This window comes from Mastomys coucha, unplaced genomic scaffold (genome assembly GCF_008632895.1).
Source record: "Mastomys coucha isolate ucsf_1 unplaced genomic scaffold, UCSF_Mcou_1 pScaffold7, whole genome shotgun sequence".
In the NCBI taxonomy this organism is placed as follows: domain Eukaryota; kingdom Metazoa; phylum Chordata; class Mammalia; order Rodentia; family Muridae; genus Mastomys; species Mastomys coucha.
In genome coordinates this window covers 71,974,083-71,994,478 of record NW_022196913.1, presented here as the reverse complement: position 1 = coordinate 71,994,478, position 20,396 = coordinate 71,974,083, and the positions used below count along the sequence as shown (strand labels likewise).

Sequence of the window (20,396 nt, the reverse complement as noted above, 5' to 3'; positions counted from 1 at the left end):
ATTCACCCAGACAGCAAAAATAATTGCTCTGACACAGGCTTTAAGATGGGCTAAAGGAGGAAAAAGTAAATATCTACACAGACAGCCAATATGCTTTTGCCATGGCTCATGTTCATGGACAGATATGTAAACAGAGGAGCTTACTCAATTCAGAGGAAAAGACTATTAAAAATAAACATGAAATTGTCCAGCTGTTAGAAGCCATGTGGCTCTCAAATGAACTCACAAGGGCAGAAAAAAGAAAAAGGCTCGCAAACTCAAGGTAACAAAAAGATCAAGTCACCAAAGATGTTGCTCTGGGGCACCCAAGCCTTAAGTGTCCATTAACTGTCTGCTATCCTGGAGATGTCCTGAGTACGATCCAGAAGAGTTCACACCATCTTCTGACTGGGGCTCAGGATGGTGGCTCTTGCTTTGCACTGCTCTATGCACTTGTCTCCTAAACAGATCTCAGGACTCATCCCTCATGTCTAGACACTGACAAAAATTTCAGAGCATTTCTGAAGCTGCTTGACCATGCCCAGGTATATGCAAAGAAGGGCATGTGTCCCCCCAGGATAATGGAGTCAGGTAAATTTTGGGAACTGGACTTCACTGAGTCAAGCCAGGACTGCATGGCTACAAATATCTGCAGGTCTTTGTTGGTACCATCATGGTCTGGGTAGAGGCCTTTCCATCCTAAGTGGAAACAGCCCAAGTGGTAGCTAAGAAATTATTAATGAAAATGATCCTGAGATTTGGCTACCCCATATCTCTGGGGTCTGACAACAGCCAAATTATCTCAATAGTTCTCTAATGTTCTTAACACAAATTGGAAACTTTGTTGTATGTATCATCCTCAGAGCTCAGGAAAGGTAGAGGAGATTTTTACTAAATATACCCTTCAGAATCTTGTTAACTCTGGCCTCACATCCTTCTCAGGATCTGATATACCCATTTCCAAAAAAAGTTCACCCCACATGAAACAGTCTTTGGACAACTACCTCCCATGACCTCTTGAGTACCTACTGGACTGTCCCACTCCAATCTCTGAGTCCTTAAAGATAAGATTTTCCCTCAGGAACAACAATATGAACTAACTAGTACCCTCAGAGCTCCCAGGGACTAAACCACCAACCTAAGAGCACACATGGTGGGACTCATGGCTCCAGCTGCATATGTAGCAGAGGATGGCTTAGTCGGTCATCAATGGGAGGAGAGGCCCTTGGTCCTGTGAAGGATCTATGCCCCAGTGTAGGGGAATGCCAGGGCCAGGAAGCAGGAGAGGGTGGGAAGGTGAGCTAGGGAGAGGGGGAAGGGAATAGGGTTTGTTTTTTTTTTTTGGAGGGGAAACCAGGAGAGGGGATATCATTTGAAATGTAAATAAAGAAAATAACTAATTAAAAAAAAAAAAAAGATTTTTTTTTCCCTCAGGTCCAGGCTGCTCAACCAGCTGGGTACTCTCTACCAGATGACCCATTCCAGCCTGGAGACACTGTATTAATCCACTGCTTCAAAACCGAGCAGCTTGAAACTAGATGGAAAGGCCCTTACTTACATCATGACTCTCTGGATGCCTACTGCTGTTAGGATTGCTTGCTACTCCTGCCTGGGTTCATTAGTTGCTCCTAAAGAAGGCACCTGATGAATCCACAGAAGACGAGCCCAACCCCCAGAGGTGAAAAGGGAATGAAAAAAGACCATTTAAAAGTCCAACTTTCTAACTTTTGACTGTCTACATAACTTTAAACATTGTGTTGTTGATGTTGGAATTCCCACCATGATTTTCCTATGGCTAACAGTTTTATTGTTTAATTTTCAACTTACGCAAACAGAACTTAAATGTATCTTGACAGGGGACATAAAAGGCACCCTTATTATAAGAAACACTCTTATATTGTCTTCCTATGCAAAATACTGTTTTTATCTACCAGGTGGGGGGGTGTGGAGGGGGTAGACAAACAGTCTTTAGGTGTGGATGGAGGATCCTTAGGATGACTAACTTAACGGACACATCTTTACATAATATAGACTTCAGCATAATCAAATATTCTTTAGAGGGTTCTGATATTGGAAATTACAGACTGCTAAAATAAAAATGGAAAGGGAAGATTCATTAATTACTTTAACTGAACTTGACATACCAGAGTAACCCTGTCTGCAATGTGTAATCTTTCCTCCACCTAACTCTAAAGCCAATGAGGACATCCCTTTTGTTTTAGAGGGTATTTCTAGTTCCTGGGCTCTTAACAAAAAAAAAAAATCTGTACTGTTAATAAGGTATATGCCTCCCTGTCTGTGTTTTGATTGCACTAATGTTCTTTCTTATTGTAATTCCATTTCTTATCACACCCTCCCCTTTGGTAAACCCTTGGTTAGAATTATGAGAGCTCCAGCCAGGCAGTGGTGGCGCACACCTTTAATCCCAGCACTTGGGAGGCAGAGGCAGGCAGATTTCTGAGTTTGAGGCCAGCCTGGTCTACAGAGTGAGTTCCAGGACAGCCAGGGCTACACAGAGAAAACCCTGTCTTGGGGGAAAAAAAAAAAAAAAGAATTATAAGAGCTCTTCCTGATAATTGCAATGATTCCTTATATCTACTGGATCCCATTAGAGTGGCTGCTACCTCAGCCTTTGATACCAATCTCAGGGCTTGTTGTTGGACTGCAAAGAGAGGTTTCTTTTTTTTTTTTTTTTTACGATTTATTTATTATTATACATAAGTACACTGTAGCTGTCTTCAGATACACCAGAAGAGGGCATCAGATCTCATTTATGGGTGGTTGTGAGTCACCATGTGGTTGCTAGGATTTGAACTCAGGACCTTCGGAAGAGTAGTCAGTGCTCTTACCTGCTGAGCCATCTCACCAGCCCCAAAGAGAGGTTTCTAATTAGACATAGCTTGTCTAATTTCAAAACTATTAAAGTAAAGTAAAAAAAAAAATTAACTGAAATTAATCATGAAATAGGAAAACTGAGAATAACTGTTCTACAAAGTAAGAGCTACTCCAGATTACCTATTACTTAAACATAACATTGGTTGTCAGCATTTACTGAAATGTTTTAATATCTCTGATTTCTCTCCTACTATTGACAACTAAATTGATGATCAAGAAGAAATAAAACCTGCAAACAAAATTTGAGAGACCAATACACTTAAGATGGCTCTCCCACTTCACTGACCTTCTCATATTATTTCTACTAGTTATCCTAAGTGGGCCTTTTGCTCTCCAAAGTGTTACTTTACCACGCGTTAGATAAAAAACTTTAGAATCATTGCCACTCCATAATACTACTAACGGTAGTTTCCTAAACATTTGACAGGGACACATAAGCCAAGCAAGAGAATAAGGAACCTTCCTGACTCTATTTTGAAGGCAGGAGCCATTAGGCTATATTGTTAAATAAAGAAGTTTCCATTTACTGTAAGAGCTGAGTTGCTGTTTTTAAGTCTCTTTCCTGGAGTCTGACTTGTTCCAACCTAAGACCTAGACTTGTTGATGAAACATCCTGGCCCTCCCTAACCTTCTCCAATCATTTTTTCTAATCATAAGCCAACCACACAGTGTTCAGTATTTATTGCTCCATCATTTCTCTTCTGTAAACGTCCTTTGCAGCAACTACTTGTGACTTTACTCCTTTAAAGGGAGCCCAAGGAATGGACTCGGGGCTGCTTTCTTTAAGTAGACTGAGGAGGCAGTCTCTGGTCAGCTCTTGGATGCCCCCTAACAAAAATCAAGTTTCCTTCAAATTTGGCTCAAAATTGTGGTAGTGGTTTTATTCTTGTCAGGTGGGTTTAACAGAGTAAATACAGAAGGGACCAGATGTGGGATCCTCTGGGTGTGGAACATGGAGGCGTGCCATGGGCAAGGCAAGGACAAGGGCTAGAAGTAAAAGGAACAAAAAGAATTGGTAATAGTTGGAGTCAGAGCAATCCTGAAGACGACCTTAGGGCTTGGCTTTTAGTGTACAGAAGATGTAACATAAGGTTTACATATTAATAAGATCGCTCTGGAGGCTGAACCAAATTGAAATAAGAATGAGAGTGTGGTTACAGGATGCCTACCACTGCAGTCCAGGTGTGGAAACCAGAGGAGATGGTGGGAAGTGATGAGAATGTTCTAAAAATCACAGGAACTCATTCAACCACCAGCCAGTCCTCAACTCATGGGACAGATTCCTACACAACAACAACCTCTGTAAGGTTAGCACAGCTTTCCTATCAACTCAAATGGCACTAGTTTGGGCCAAATCCAAAGGCTTGCCACAGTGAAAGCCTGTTAACTGAGATACCCACTACCTTCCCATCTACCTCCAGATGCCTTGGGGTGAACTTTATTCAACTCAAATGTAAATATTGGATTCTTCCCCAGACTGAAGGAGGTGGCCAGACAATATAGCCTGATGGGTCTCAGCCTGTGCCCTTCTTCTGAACCTTTGCAGTCTGCGGTCACCACCGTGACCTAGAGGTAGTAAAGACAAAAGGCAAATAAACATTGGAATTGCCTGCTGCCTCTGCCTGGGACAGACACTGGAGATCTAGTCTCTTCAGTCACAGGTCTTCCATTCTGTAGCTAAGTCCACTGGGTGAAAAAAGGATATTAATGCAGGGGCAGGGGTGCAGAATTCCTCAGCTACCGGGGCCAGATGGTATGTGGAGTTATTTCTAGAACTAAGTGTACAAGTCCAACTTGAAGAGCATTAAGGTGGGCATTTTATTTTGTCATCAGAACCTACTTTAGATTATAAGGATGCCACATCAACACCACACCATGTGGGCCACCTACATCAGTAAAGGTCCATTAAGGGACCTTTCTTCTGCCTAAGAAGAAAATAAAAAATAAAATAAAATAAAAGATTTGGCCTGGCTTGAGACGTAACATTCCAAACTACTCAAAACAGTTTTATTGCAATCACCCGGGCAAGGGACCGCACTTTAGAAAGGTTAAACTGTTATTAGCTGTGCTAATGAGATAAGTGGAATAATTCCTTTAGTGAAATAATGGCTTTTCTTTCCAGAATCTCTATTCCTAGCAGTCTCTACTAGCCACTGTAAACTTCTGTTGCGTCTGTTGACCTTTCCATGTAATTTTCCTATCTCTCTGAGATTCTAGTTAGACCCTAGTAGGTTTGGGAGTTTGTGTTTATTTGTTTGTTTTCTGGAAAGCAATTTCCAAAACATTCCTCATACTGTTTTTAAACCCTATTGTCTGCCATGTGGCTGACCTCCACTTTGGCTTAACTTACACAGCATTTTCCTTCTCTGAGGGGTTGCTAAGAGTTACAGCTGGCCTGTCCTCATTTTTTTTCTTTTAAAATCTAATAAAATAGTACTTTTGAATATACTTTGGCTTTGACTTTCAAAGTTTTCTTGTCTTTTAATTCAATTCAATTCTTTTAATTTAATTCTGAGTATATAATCTCAGAATCACCCTCAAGATTGGAAACTTGGTGAATATTTTCTAATTTAACTCATCACAGTCACTCAGGAAGCCCATGATCCTAGGGTTTGGGAATGGGCTTCTAGTTCTGGCTGAAAAGAATCAAGACCTTTTTTTGGAGGAAATAAGAGTTTCATTGAGCCTGAGAGAGAAAGCTATGATTGTGCCCTAGGACTTCCTGAGCTCAGGAACCCCAAGGGGAAAGAGATAGGAGGTCCGGAGCCTGCATCAGGATATATACCTTTAGGTTTGAGGCAAGCTGCAATTTGAGGAAAGAAAATCAGCTACTAAAATCACTGAAAAGCTAATGCAAGAGTTCTTGAGATGTGAGAGCGGTTTTCTTATGCTGAGAAGTAGAGAGTGGCAAGCTGGAAACTGAGACAATACGAGAAGATGGTGTGAAGAAAGTACAAAGGGTACCAAGGGCTGTAACACAGGCATGGTGGGCCCTGGAGGAGAGGCTCAGCAAAGGGCTGAGAGACAATGTGGTCAGTCAGCAAGATGGCAGTCACTGATTAGGGTCCTAGTCGAGATGAGACCTCACACTACTAATAGTTATCTATTCTCAACAGCTTACTCCTCCCATTTTATGGCTGCATCTGTTCTTAAACAGTCTGAGGCTATGAACTGGGAAGAATGTCAACACATTTATGAAAAAGTTTTCTGAAAAACCTCAGATCCCGGCATGGGGAGGTGGCTCAGAGGGAAAAGTGCCTGCAGTGAAAGCCTGATGACTAGAGTTCAGGTTCCCCAAACCAGTAAGTGCCCAGAACAGTGTGGCTTGCCTGCAACTCTAGCCTTCAGAAGGCAGAGGAGAGGGAACTCAGATGCAAGTCTCTCTCAATTAGTGAGCTCTGGATTCAACTGAGAGATACCCCAATGAATACAGTAGGAAGGGGCTGAGGAAGACATCTGACTCAGCCTTGGGCCTCCACCTGCATGTGCACACTATATACAGGTGAGAAACAAAACAAAACTTAGACCTATGTTTCAACTGAGGGATATGACTCTGCAAGTCTGTAGTTAGTGTTTCAGAGTTAACGTTTATATAAAACAAAAACAAAGTATCCGCTTCAGGAGAAAACTGTGAAATTGTGGAAAAGAAACCTGAGGTGGGTGGCCCTGTCTGACCTTTGCTCTGCGTTTCCTACCTTCCAAAATCTCATTAAATGTCAGGCTGTATGGGATGTAGACACTCCTCTTCCTCCACATCTTACTAAAGCCTGGCATTATTCCTTCTTTAAAATCACAGAGAAGCTCTCTGAATCCTCTGGACAGGCGCCTGTTTACACACAGGCGCACGCACAGGAGAGTACTAGCGGGAAGACAGGGTCACAGCAGTCCACCTCTGGGTCATCTTCACATGGCAGTTTCTTTGGTATTTAGCTTAGAAGTTTTACCAATGTGTGCAATGATTTCTAACTCTGCCTGCAGTCATTTATCCTATACTATACACTCAAATTAGAACCTAGATTAAGTCTTGAACCTAGGCTACATCAAGGAATTGACTTCCTATACAGGTTTACCCAGACCCATAAGGGGATTTGCAGGGGAAACTAGGAATGTGAAACAGTAACCAGTATATTAGGAAATAGCACTTTGTAACCATGTGGCTGTGTTAATTCTTGAAGCAATAAAATTATACTGAATATGTAGTAAGTAGTTTTATGGGAACCTTCTAAGATCAAAATAACATGAAGTGTAGCTCAGCCCAGGGCAGATGTCCCAAACTCAAATATGTTCAGAGAAATTCAACAGATCCATACTGGATCTAACTTATTTTGTAAAGAAGGTTTCAGAGTTCTGCCGGAAAGTTTCTTACCTTGATCAACTTCCTTCATGGGGAATTACATTGAAGACTCTTAACAAGAACTATTCAAAGAAATTCAGGGGCTCAGATGGCTTTGAAACCCCTACAATCACAGATACTCACCCAAATACCCAGCACTGTGTCCCTACACGCTTGCACTGTGTGTCCGTGAGGTAGGCATAGTACTGTCTGAAAGAACAGAATTAGAGTCCATGAGCCCTCTACACAATGGCACCACAGAGAGAACATAGAACCTGCTCTGCCTTGCTTGCCATACTCCAGCAGCCTGGTCTAATTCCATACAAGGGAACAGACAGCCAGGGCTATTCAAACATTCCTGTAAGAGACTCTGAATTTGGGTCAGGTGGGAGTGAAGAGAGCTCAGCTTACAGGATCACGCTGTTGGCAAAGACAGCTTTGGTCTAGCAACATTGCCACAGTCATGAGCAAGACAGCCTGAGCCTGATGCAGCTTCCCTGTGGAGTGGAAACCATAGGCTTCTTCAACTATCTCTTATGGCACCCTCGGGTTTATAGGGTTTATTGCTTTTTTTTTTTTTAAAGATTTATTTATTATTTTGTGTACGTACACTGTAGCTGTCTTCAGACACAACAGAAGAGGGAGTCAGATCTCATTATGGGTGGTTGTGAGCCATCATGTGGTTGCTGGGATTTGAACTCAGGACCTTCAGAAGAGTAGTCAGTGCTCTTACCCACTGAGCCATCTCACCAGCCCGTATGGGAATTTATTGTAACCAGGTAAGAATGTAGACATCTTTGCCTTGCAGAAACTAGAAGGGCCCCAGCTGCACTTCACTATAGCTACATTCTAGGACTCTGAGGGTTGCTGACAAGACTGGCAAAGGGTGTTCAATTGCCCTGAGCAGCACCCAGGACTATAAATGCTACTCAAATATTTCCAGCTGTCAAATGAAGATAAAGAAGACAGATGCAAGTCACTTTAATAGAGCGACCAGTACATAAGTTATATCAAAATACTAGAATATTTTATATTGCCTTTGAATTAACACTTGGAAATCTGGTGTGTTTGTTTACCTGTGGCTGGAGTGGGTGTCAATAAGACAGTGTGGCTTGTAGTCTCATTCCTAAGCTCTGTCCATGCCTATAGAAGTCAAGTGAACCAGAAGCTTACCATTTGGGGAGAATTACAGGTTCCCTTGAGGATTTGAGAGATTCTATGGCAAAGAAATATAATATATGCACAAAAGTCTTTACATTGAACTCTGTGGGAATAAGACACTATACAACACTCATCCATGAACTACAACCTCATTACTTCACAGTCTCCAATCAAAGCATCTGAACTCAGGTTTTCTCTCATTTACCCACATTTTTATTACCTTATTTGCCTTTACTAGATCAACATGTTGCACTCTAGAGAATAGTTTTTCTAATTTTGTTTGCTGGTGTTGGATTACTGTAATAATGAATGATGACTAGAAGCAATGGCTGAGATAGTCTCTTGGAGCAAGGTAGTGCCTCCAGTTGTGTAGTTCCAATGGATATTTAAGATGATGCTGTGGCTAGTAAAGTGGCTAGTAAAGTGGCTCAGCAGGTGAAGGCACTTTATGCCAAGGCTAACAATCTATAGAGTTTGACTGATTCCCAAGATCTATATGGTGAAAGGAGAGAACTCCTGCAACTTATCCTCTGATCCTCCGCAAGAGTACTGACTGTGGCACACTTGTGCATGAGTGCAGCACAAGCTAAGCAATCCTGTGTTTTCTTAAAAGGTAGCAACTCCTCTAACTGCTTAGTTTCTGCCTGTTTCTTCAGCAGATCTCTGATGTGGCTACTGCACTCTTTATGAACTATACAGTGTAAATGCCACTTTAAAATAGGAAATTAATACAAGAGAAAAAGTTCTGCTTTAAGCTGCCCCTCATGGGTGTTCCTGAAGGGCAGTGAATGATGCTCTTCCTCCAGCTCTACATGAATACAGAAAAATATTCGCAAGGACAGCTAAGCTCATCATGTCTGTCCTGGAGGACTACAGGGTACTTAAAAAGGAATCAGCTTAATTGAATCTCAACAAAATTCTATTCTAAAATTAACGTCTGTCGCTCATGACTTCAACTCTATACAAACTTTTCTACTTACCAATAATCTCATTTTAGGAAACCTTAGTGTCACTTTTACTACTTTTTAACAGGATGTGAGAACACCAGCAGGGACAGACTACATGGGTTGAAAACAAGGGCATTTGTATGGGCATGCCACTAAATAGTCTCTTTCTTTTAAAAAAAAACTCTTCACTGTTGTACTGAGGTCTAAAATAAAAACATTTTCTACTTATTTTGGATAAACACTTATTTAGAACGGCACTTTTACAGAACATCTTCTAGATGATGTGACAGACTTTACGCTAAGAAAGAAAACATAAGGCAAGAACATGTCCTCAACAAATGGCAGTGGGACTGGACAGAATTACCTCACTGTGGGAGCCGTAATGCAGCCGATGAAGAGGATTCTACACCAGCTTAAGGGATGGCTGGCTTGGAACACAAAGATGTGCTTCAAGAAGAAGGTATTCAACTCAGTCAGCTGAGAAGAAGAGAGATCAGTCATCCTGATGTGCAAGACTACATCATGAGCATACCAGTCCTCAAACAGGCATTCTAGAGCTAAAAATAACCAGTAGATCTGAAGTGGTTTCAAAAATATATGAGCTTTCCCAAGAATTGATAAAGTAGTAACAGCCACTACTAACCACTGACCAACTGGGAGGAGGCCAGGGCATGTATATGCATGTGTGTGTGCATGTACATGTATGACTGCAGTGGTGGGAAGGGAAGGGATGACCTCTGGTCATCAAGTTATTGAAATGCTTTCTATTTTGCATCTCTGTCTCTTGGCTTCTCTGTGTGATCTGCTGGGACAGACTCTGACCTTAGAGAAAATCATGCAAATCAAAGGCTCATGTAATGCAGAGGCTCATATTTTAAAATTTCTCCACATTGAAGGACCTCCTTGGGCAGAATAAGCTAGCTTCTGTATGTAGCCTAGGAAATGAGGCCAAGTCTAACAAAAGTCCAACTCTAATAAATCAGCACTGACCTATGAAGCTGGAGTCCATTTGAGAGGTGTCTACTAAGGCATACAGTGTGTGTATTCAGGGCAGATTCAATTATTGTTGGCAGTGTTCCAGGACAGTCTTGCTATGCAGTGCTGGTTGGCCTGGTACCATGCAGCCAAGGTTGGTATTGAACTTGCATTAATCATCTTGTCTCATTCTCCCAAGGGCTGGGATGATAAGTGTGCAGCACCACTCCCAGTTTGCAAGCATTTTTGGAAAATATTTTTATTTACAGTTGGCTGAATCTTCAGATCAATCTTATAGATATAGAGGCAAGGTAACATCACTAAACCGTAGTAATGATTTATTTACCTACACCTCTCCATCTCTCAAGAAAGGAGTTGCTTTCTTGTGAACAAGACTTTTTCTTCTTAAAAGTGATATCTTCTGATTTTTTCCATTGTATTTTAATTTTCGAAATTCCCATTTATTTTTATATTTATTGTGTGTAGTATATGCATATATGCAACCCAGTGCCATGTGTGAAGGTCCCAAAATTTTACGTTTGATGATTCTTAAAGAGCCTTTAGGCAAAACAAAATCTAGCTTCCCATGGTGAGTCTCCAGCAGCTGTAAAAATCCCTGAAGATAAGAAGGACAGGGGAAAAAAAGTCTGAGGCATGAGAGTTCTTCTATGGCTACTGAGTTTTCTGACTATCTGGAATTTCTGCTTTTCTCCCCCAGTTTTCTCCAAGATCCACACTAACCAATGCTTCCATTTCTACAGCATGGGTACAATTTTGTACACCAAAAAGTTAGGAATACAAAAAAAGATTCAGTAATAGGGTGTTTGCATTGCAGGTACAAGGACCTAGAAAAATGGGCTGTGCTTCCTTCTAATAAGGAAAAGACAGAGATCAACAACCCATTTAAGAGTCTCACTTTTATACATTGCCCTTCAATATCTGTTGAGGTTGGGTTACAGGACATTCCTTGGACACCATGGATTCTATACCCAGTAATACAAAAACTAAAATTAAAAAATAAGGAAAAGCCATCCCACAGTTTCTTTTTTTTTTTTTTTTTCTGACACAGGGTTCCTCTGTGTAGCCCTGGCTGTCCTGGAACTCACTCTGAAGACCAGGCTGGCCTCAAACTCAGAAATCCGCCTGTCTCTGCCTCCCAAGTGCTAGGATTAAAGGCGTGCACCACCACTGCCTGGCTCACAGTTTCTTTGGTTTTGAAAATATTCTTCAGAATAGTGTTAATACCTAGTTCACTGGGTGCTAAATATGACCATTTCTAGGAAATCAGTTTGTAATTTGTAACTCAGAGGCTCATATTTTCAAATTTCTCCACATTGGAGCAGCTCCTTGGACAAAACAAACTAGCTTTTCACTGCCTTATATACCAGCTACAAAAATCTCTCTCCAAAGTATCCAGCTGAAATAATAACAGATTTATCATTAATTCTAGACTTCAAGATTTATGGGGTTTTTTTTTCTGCTTAGAATGGGTATGTATAAGATTACCTGCCAGATGATCATGAAAAGGTATATACCAGCCACTCTCTGAAAGGAAGACTTGGGGTCAAACCATCTGACGTAAGTCCAGCTAGCAGGGGTGAACTGTAGCACAGCACGCTTGATCTTCCCTGTGGTGGTGTGGATATCCCTAGGAGAAGAGAATGGAAACCATGAAAATCGAGGGGTAAGAGGAGGGGGAAAGGATGATAGTCTAGCAAGTGCTTAGAACAGAGAAGGTCCTTTCTATTGGAAGGGTCCCAAGCAAAGGTCCAAGATGCACACTGGATTAGGGCCTGGGGGTTTCAGGGACAATGGACAGGGCACAGTGATGTCAACAAGATGAGGCATCCTGGTGTAGCTGAGCTAAGAGGGGGCTCAGTCTGTGAAGGGTTGTCAATGCAGCTGAGCTAAGAGGGGGCTCAGTCTGTGAAGGACTGTCAATGCAGCTGAGCTAAGAGGGGGCTAAGTCTGTGAAGGGTTGTCAATGCAGCTGAACTAAGAGGGGGCTCAGTCTGTGAAGGGTTGTCAATGCAGCTGAGCTAAGAGGGGGCTCAGTCTGTGAAGGGTTGTCAATGCAGCTGAGCTAAGAGGGGGCTCAGTCTATGGAGGGTTGTCAATGCAGCTGAGCTAGGAGGGGGCTCAGTCTGTGAAGGGTTGTCAATGCAGCTGAGCTAAGAGGGGGCTCAGTCTGTGAAGGGTTGTCAATGCAGCTGAGCTAAGAGGGGGCTCAGTCTGTGGAGAGTTGTCAACGCAACTGAGCTAAGAGGGGGCTCAGTCTATGGAGGGTTGTCAACGCAGCTGAGCTAAGAGGGGGCTCAGTCTGTGAAGGGTTGTCAGTGCAGCTGAGCTAAGGGGGGGCTCAGTCTGTGGAGAGTTGTCAATGCAGCTGAGCTAAGAGGGGGCTCAGTCTGTGGAGGGTTGTCAATGCAGCTGAGCTAAGAGGGGGCTCAGTCTGTGGAGGGTTGTCAAAAGAAGTCAACAGGTATTGACAACCTAACCTAGAAGCACCCAGAAAGAATGTAGGTGGAGTAAGGATTCTATTCCAGTCCACTGTGCCTCCTAAGGGAGTGTTGTAGGGTTCATGTCTCATTTTCCTGAGCTCACCAATACCATTTATTTACCCCTATACTTCCGCAGAATTTGGGGTGAGAGCAACATCACTTCTCCTGAGTTTAATCCTGGGAATCACTCATTCAAATGTCTCATGACCGGAAAAAAAAATGTATCTTACATGTGAGAATATTTAGGCTCAAAGATTAGGTGGTATAGACCAACTCTGTTAACACAGAAACTGGGTATAATCCTAGCATTTCAACTAAGGCAGTTAAGCTGAAATCCAGGCCATTTAAATACCTGGTGGGGAATCTAATTCAACAGAGGTTTACACTGAGGCCTCTTGTGCTTAGACTGTATGCTCAGTGTCAATGACATATATAACATTTCAGACCTTTCTTTCCAGAGGGAGAGAAGACAGGAGGAGAGCAGTTTAAGTCTCTTCTCTCCCAGCCTTGTAAGGCTTCAGCATAAAACTGTGCTGGAAAGACTCCTAGCAAGGGGGGCGGGTCACAACTGTGTGAGAACAGAGGCTGCCCGAATTAACAAGTAGCTTTGCAAAGGACCTGTATTTTTAAAATGCTGAAATCAACAAAACAGAAACAGAAATACATGACAATCTATAAACATAATATTTAATGTAGTAAAAAGGCTAGCTTATTTTAAAATAGTCTATATTCATTTATATATTTAATATGGGTTTAAATATACTGAGTATTTAGAAGTGAGCTTATGACCTGGCATCTTGACAAAATGATTCTATTGAACTTGAGAGGATGAATGCAGTATTGTGGCTGTTTCTAAGTCAGCCTGGTATACATTCACACTCTACTGCTTAGTGACTGTGTCCTTAGGCGAGTTACTGAACCTTGGCCTTATTACTGCCATCCCAAAGAGAATAGCAGTTGGCTTCCCTCAGAACTGATACAAGTCTCCGAAGTAGCACTTTGTTCCACTTTTTAGAGCAATGTCTAGCCCAGATACTGTTACACAGTAGATTGTCTTTAAATAATTACAAAGGCCTCATGTCAACAGGCAAAGATAGGATTCATAGTAAAACAAAGAGGGTAAGGTAGTAATTAATGGCAAAAGGTATAAAATCTCTCCCCTCTGTACCACATACCAATCTAAACCCGCCCTAGGCTGAACATGGTTATGTAAGCTTATAATCCCAGCATTCAAGAGGCTAAACTGGGAAGATAAAGTTCAAGGTCAGCCTGAGCTATATTAGTAGATTTCATCTAAAAAAAACAACAAGTAAAATAAAAAGAAAAAAACTCAGACAAACAAATAATAAACAAAAACTCTGAGATAGATCAAACATATTATTCTAGGGAAAAAACACAAAGAATTCCCTACAATCCCAGCCACTAAAGCTTGATTTAAAGTCTTTATTGGCTACAGAGTGAGTTGAAGGCTGTCACTATAGCTTAATGTGATTGGAGGAGAATAAAAAGACAGAACGACTTGGTAGTCCAGACCTTGCTCAGCATACGCCAGCACTGGGCTCAGTCCAACTACTGTTGTCAAAATGGAAAACTAAAGTTCTATTTATGGCAACATCCAAGTATTCTTAAACTATAAAAGGCAGTGAAAAGAGAAACTCCAGAAGAATTAGGCAGAAATCCTTTCAATTTAAGGTAGGATGAATCTGAAAGGTTTAAAATTAGATTCAAAGAATCAGTGAATAAATACATCTACATGGTCAACATAGGTGAGACTGAAATCATGGACTCTAATTACAACAATCCTGCCAATTACAAAGGGAGAGAGGACTAGCGATGGACATATAGATACACAGATATGTCATAATTTTCACTGTAACCTTTAACAGTAAAACGCTGGGAACACCTGAATGATCATGAACCGTTACTGTGGGACTGTAGTGGCCCAGAGACATGGAGGAAGGATTGAGACAGCTTCAACCCTGGAACCCTCAAAGGCAGGAAGGCAGAAAGAAGTTGGCTATCTCCCCTGCTCCCAACCTGGCACCAGAAAGCTGGTTCTCACCATCAACCCTAGTAAGAATTTACTACCTTGACAGGTATTAGACTTCACTCATTGTTTGACCTTTTAAGGTCACTCCCCTACCCCAGTCCTGAGCCCCAACTCTCAGCTTTGAATATGCAGATGAATCATCTTTCAACATCCCTGTCCTGGCCATTTGTGCACAATCACATAAACCCAGAGACCCTGGCCATCTCCTCAGGGGCATAAATACCCACCCCCACCCCCATTAAACTGAACAGGTTCTCTGAAGCTATTCCTGTGTGTGTATTTATTGTTCAAAAACCTGACCAAGACCCTGCACAGGATCCACCTGCCTGGGCTAAGCTTCCCTCTCTCTAGGCCAGCACTATGGAGAAATGGACAGGGAGCAAGTTCCTATTTTATGGTTTGTTTGTAAGTTGAGATATATTTGGAAAAGCCCTTTAAAATCATCTTTTGGAAGAACACTGGCTGATTTGGGGAAATGTTCATGTTTCATGATATAAGTCTCCTAATGCAGTGAAAGCATCTACTTCCATTACCACACCTTGGCTCTTCTCCTCACCCATGGCATGCTTCCTGCCACAAGCTGAACAGCAAGTTGAACTAAGCACAACACAGCAATGGTAATGACATTAACTGCCATCCTACAAGCACGGAGAGAGCGATGACACTCAAGCTAGAGTCAGGACAAGCTTCCTGATATTGACAAGTAATCATGGTCAGCAGAGGAAAGCAGAACAGCCCAGTTTTCAGAATGCAGACCAAGCTCCTGGGACAGAAGGAGCTGTGAACAGCCATGGGACTTTGGGTGCCTGGAACGACATGGCAAAGGGTCTTCCTTCCCAGGCACTTCGGACTTAAAACTGGAGAAGCCAAAATAGATGTATGAGGTGGCTTGAATGAAAATGGTCTTATAGGCTCATAGGGAGTAGCACTTAGGAGCCTTGTTGTAGTAGGTATGGCATTTTTGGAGGAAGTATGCAACTGGGGGGTGGGCTTTAAGGCTTTAGAAGCTCAAGGCAAGCCCACTATCACTCTTTTCCTGCCACCTGCAGATCCAGATGTACAAATCAGCTCCTTCTCCAGCACCTTGCATCCGTGTGCTGCCATGCTAATAACGGACTAAACTTCTGAACCTGTAGGGCAGCCCCAACTAAATGTTTTTCCTTATAAGAGTTGCAGGGGTCATAGTGTTTCTTCACACTTAACAAAACTCTAATACAGAATGTGACATGTGACGTGATGAACCTAATGTTTTCAAGAACTCATTCACACAATGGTCTGATAAAAGTTGGAGAAGCTATCCCCAGGAGCAGACCACTTAATCCAGAGACGGATCAGGCTAAGGAAGTGAATGAATTAAAAGGAGTAGCTGTGAGAATTATTTTGAACCAAGAGCATGCTTGGAGCCTTTAAATAGACAGGGTGAAAAAGACAAAAGGGTGTATGATTTATCACTTCCTATGCCTTTTTTGGAGTGTGTGTGTGTGTGTGTGTGTGTGTGTGTGTGTGTGTGTGTGTGTGTGTCTTAAGACAAGAGTCTCACTATATAACACCAAGCTGCCATGAATAGCACTTCATAGCCCAGACTGGCCTTGAACTTGTACAATCCTCCTGCTTCAGCCTCCCAAGTGCTGAGATGACATGTTAATAACTATCTCAGTAGCATTTTCTAGATGAATGTTTGAAATCAGATTTATAATTGCTTCAATTATAAGTACTGCACTTGCCAAAGTGTATCCATTCATTATTATGAGATTGTACTACAACCAATTCATAGTAAAGCACAAACGAGACAGACACAACACCATGACCAAGGTTCCAAAGAAGAGGACTCACTTGAAGCTTGCCCAGTGGTAAGTCCTCATCTCCAAAAACCGGCAAACGACCATGCCCAGCCAGATTCCACCACCATTGCACAACAGGATGTCCAGAATGACCTGGTCCCACCAGCACTCAGCAAAGTTAGGCAGAAGATGCATGAAGAAAAGCTGAGGAACACAAGACATGACAGTAGGGCAAACAGTGTCAATGGGGCACATCATGCATATACATTTCATTTTTAATAATATGTTTCAGAAGTTTCCTTTTTCTCCAATGTATACAAAAACAACAATAACAAAGTCTGAATCAGGCTCTTATTGAAGAGTTTTTGGGTTTTTTTTCCAAACAACATTTACCAAAATAGTTCTCTTTTAAAAACAAAACATAAAAAAAATGGATTTTAAGAAACAGTGGCAGCTGCAAGAGTCACACTGATTAATGGCATACAGAAGTATCTTCAAGAATAAAGAGAAAGTCTCAAAGCTGACAACAAAGTGTAGCAAAATCCTCAAATGAAAAGCTTGAGAAAGCAAGATAAGCATTTGAGAACAATCCAGTACGGTGGCCAAATATGAGTAACTGTGAAAGACCCAGAAAGGTCGGTTGTTGATGGCAGTGAAGGAAACTGGAAGCTCAAAAGGATGTCTCCCACTACTGCTGGCCGGTGCTTCCATCTTTCCATGGGCACCATGGTACTCATGGTGGCCAGTCAACAGGAAGACTAGGCTAAGCTTCCAGAGGTTGAACCTCAGAATAAGCCAGCCAGGGGCAAGGGCTGCAGTGGTGACATCAACTGGCTGTGCAGACGATGGGGATTCACGTTGACTGGGGGCAACACATGTTGGAGTGGAAATGTGAACAGAAATTATAGAATTCAAGAGATGGAAAAAGAGGCCATTCTTAGAGAGGGCCGTGATAAGATCAAGAGTGAGAGAAGATCTCTTGAAAACTGTTTTATACAAGACAAAGGTCACACATAGTGGTATCTGAAGCACCACACCCTGCTGAAAGACCATCCAGCCTAAGGTGAAATCACAAAAACACTGATGTCAGCACCAGTAGTAATATGGCATTCTGTCAGTCAAACATTTTTTCTCAATGTGCCTAATACTGAGAGGCCACAGGACAGCCACTGCATGCAGTCTGTGGCTGCTGTGTTAGGGCTCATATTACCACTGAGGTGCTTTTCCAGGTTGTAAGCTACCAGACACAGTAGGAACACCAGTCCTAAGACTAGAAGGAAAAGAAACTACAGAAGCAAAACTATGGGCAGGGGTGGGCATGAAAGATGCCCTTCAGCCTAGGTGCTTCCTGGAAGGTTACAAATTCTGGAGCAAGAGAGAAACCCAAGGGATGGAGTCTGAGAGCTGGAACACCTTCATTCATTCACTCACAACAGAACTGTGGGGCACTTGTGATGTGTACCTGGGCCTGGGACAGACATGGGTCACATGCTCTAAAGGCAGGAAGGAGGTGCTCTTTCTGAGTCTGAACACGGAACATGGGTAGTGGAAAGGTGGAAAACACGTATAGCCAGGGAGAGAATAGTCTAGAAGGTGAAGAACAGGAAAGAGGGAAGGGCTGGGTCTAGTCTCTGATAGAGGTGTTCAAAAACACACACACACTAGTCAGGTGCTGGCGCACTCCTTTAATCCCAGCACTTGGGAGGCAGAGGCAGGCGGATTTCTGAGTTCAAGGCCAGCCTGGTCTACACAGTGAGTTCCAAGACAGCCAGGACTATACAGAGAAACCCTGTCTCGAAAAAAACAAACACACACACACACACAAAACGAAGACAAATGGACTGTAAGCTTGAGATGGGCTTGGTGACTCCAGACTGGGATGCAATAGTTAGTTCCTCTTGGGATTCCTAAGCTGACTCTAAAGAGCAATGGACCACTAAAGAGTTTGTAAGAAGAGAAGGTCTTGATATGATGGGGTACTGGAAAGGATCATTTTCACAACAGTGTGAAGAAAAACACTTCAGACAAAACATAGATCTGAGTGGGAACAGAGGAATGAAAGACTTCAGTGGCTATGCTCCAAGACTTAGGGACCAGAGGATCCCAGGAAGCAGCAAAGATAACCCTGCCAAGCAAGGGAAAGTAAAGGAGTCTGAGAAAGGCCAGTTGCTTTACACAGTCCCAGAACAAGTGGGCAAGGAAGATGCTTACTCAGGTAGAATGTGATATAATGGCAGGAAGGTAGGCTTTATACCTGGGATGGAGATGTGACCCTTCTATAATGTCAGCCTGAACTGTTTCCTTCCTCTGCACAATGGGAATAGATACAGCTGATTGAGAGAATTCTGAATGAGATATAAGGAACTAAGCAGTGCTATGTGTGAGCTAGGCCTCATCCTCTAAGAATTCCCTTGTCTTGGCCTCCAATTCCTTAGCCTTAGAGGGCAAACTTACTTGGAACTGTAGTCATTGTAGAAGTAGCAACTTAAGCAGAGTTCAAACTGAAACCAAGTAAGGCCTGACCCACTTATGGTTCATGTCCTTATAAAAAGAAGTCCATGGAAACTCATATACACAGGGAGAAGGCCACCTGATGATAAAGTTAGAGATCAGGGTGATGCACCTTTAAGTCAATGAATGCTAAAGACTCTTAAGAGGGAGACCTGGGTTGGGTGTCCACAGCACTGTCAGAAGGAAGCAACCCTGTCCATAGCTTGATTGCAGACTCTGGCCTCCCAAACTAGGAACACACTGACAGAAGCTCACTTCATTGGAATGCTTTTGTACATTCAGGTCAGTAATAGCTGGCACTGAGAAATACACTGTATACATAGTCAAATTCTGTGTCCTGAGAATGATTAACAATGTTAAACTAATTGGAAGTAGTTCTTCAACTTTCAATTTGTTGATAGCTTACCTAGGGGTGTACCTCTCATTAATTAATGGGCACTACCTTTTGATAACAGGTCACAGGGCTCTACTGGGAAGGTCCCCTCAGAGAGAAAACACCTGTGAGAAAAACTTGTAATCCAGAACACCCAGTCCCAGAGATCTAAAGAGAAAGCTGGCATGTGAGCAAAGTGAATCTTGTACCTCGACACAGATTTCCTCTTTACATTGATTTGTCTTATTTTGGACTCCAACTTCATTCTTTTTCTTGGTTTCATTTGTTTTTCTTTAAGACTTACCATAAAGGAGCACACGTTCTTAAGGACACAGAAAATTTTGTTTTGTTTTTTTCTTTTTATACAAAAGTACAGAGTATTGTCACGGAATTATGTGAGTCCAGTATTGCTGCCCAGGGGCTGGAGGATGAACTGCCATCTAAGAAGTCATAGCCTCCTCCACACACACAGTCACCGGGATTTTGGAGTCCCAGTGATCCCCTTGTCCATGTCTTACCTCTGTCAGCTCCCAGGTGATACTGATTGTCCAGCAGAGCCCATAACTGCGGATCAACAAAGCCTTCATGGCCCAGCCCCAGAAATGCCCAAATGCAAATATATCAAAGTGACTAACGATTCTCTCCCAGGTGATCACGTGACAGTTCACGGCATATTCCTGGTTAACATAAAGAAGTTCAAACATGTTAACTGGTTGCGTAACAAACATACTTTTTAAAATTACTTAGAAATACATAATAAATTCAAAGCTGGAATTAGAACTAGACTACCATGTAAGAAATCATAGCTTCCGTTCCACACACTGACACTGTGACGACATAGCCTGGTGATACGATTGCCCATGTCTTACCTCTGTCAGCTCCCACTTGAT

At 42.3% G+C, this 20,396-nt stretch overlaps 1 protein-coding gene across 2 annotated transcripts in view; it reads right to left on the bottom strand.

Annotated features, from left to right (window-relative positions):
* Positions 1-20,396, bottom strand: part of Ptdss1 (phosphatidylserine synthase 1) — a 58,755-nt gene that overhangs the window by 16,730 nt on the left and 21,629 nt on the right. The window contains exons 5-9 of one of the 2 annotated variants that reach the window (XM_031357949.1): positions 20,025-20,183; positions 16,675-16,826; positions 11,797-11,938; positions 9,680-9,792; positions 7,352-7,417 (exon numbers count right to left, since the gene is read on the bottom strand). In XM_031357949.1, the coding sequence (XP_031213809.1) occupies positions 7,352-7,417; positions 9,680-9,792; positions 11,797-11,938; positions 16,675-16,826; positions 20,025-20,183 (632 nt within the window). Of the gene's footprint in view, positions 1-7,351; positions 7,418-9,679; positions 9,793-10,636; positions 10,907-11,796; positions 11,939-16,674; positions 16,827-20,024; positions 20,184-20,396 lie in introns of those variants that run through there. The other variant, XM_031357950.1, reaches the window with a different exon arrangement.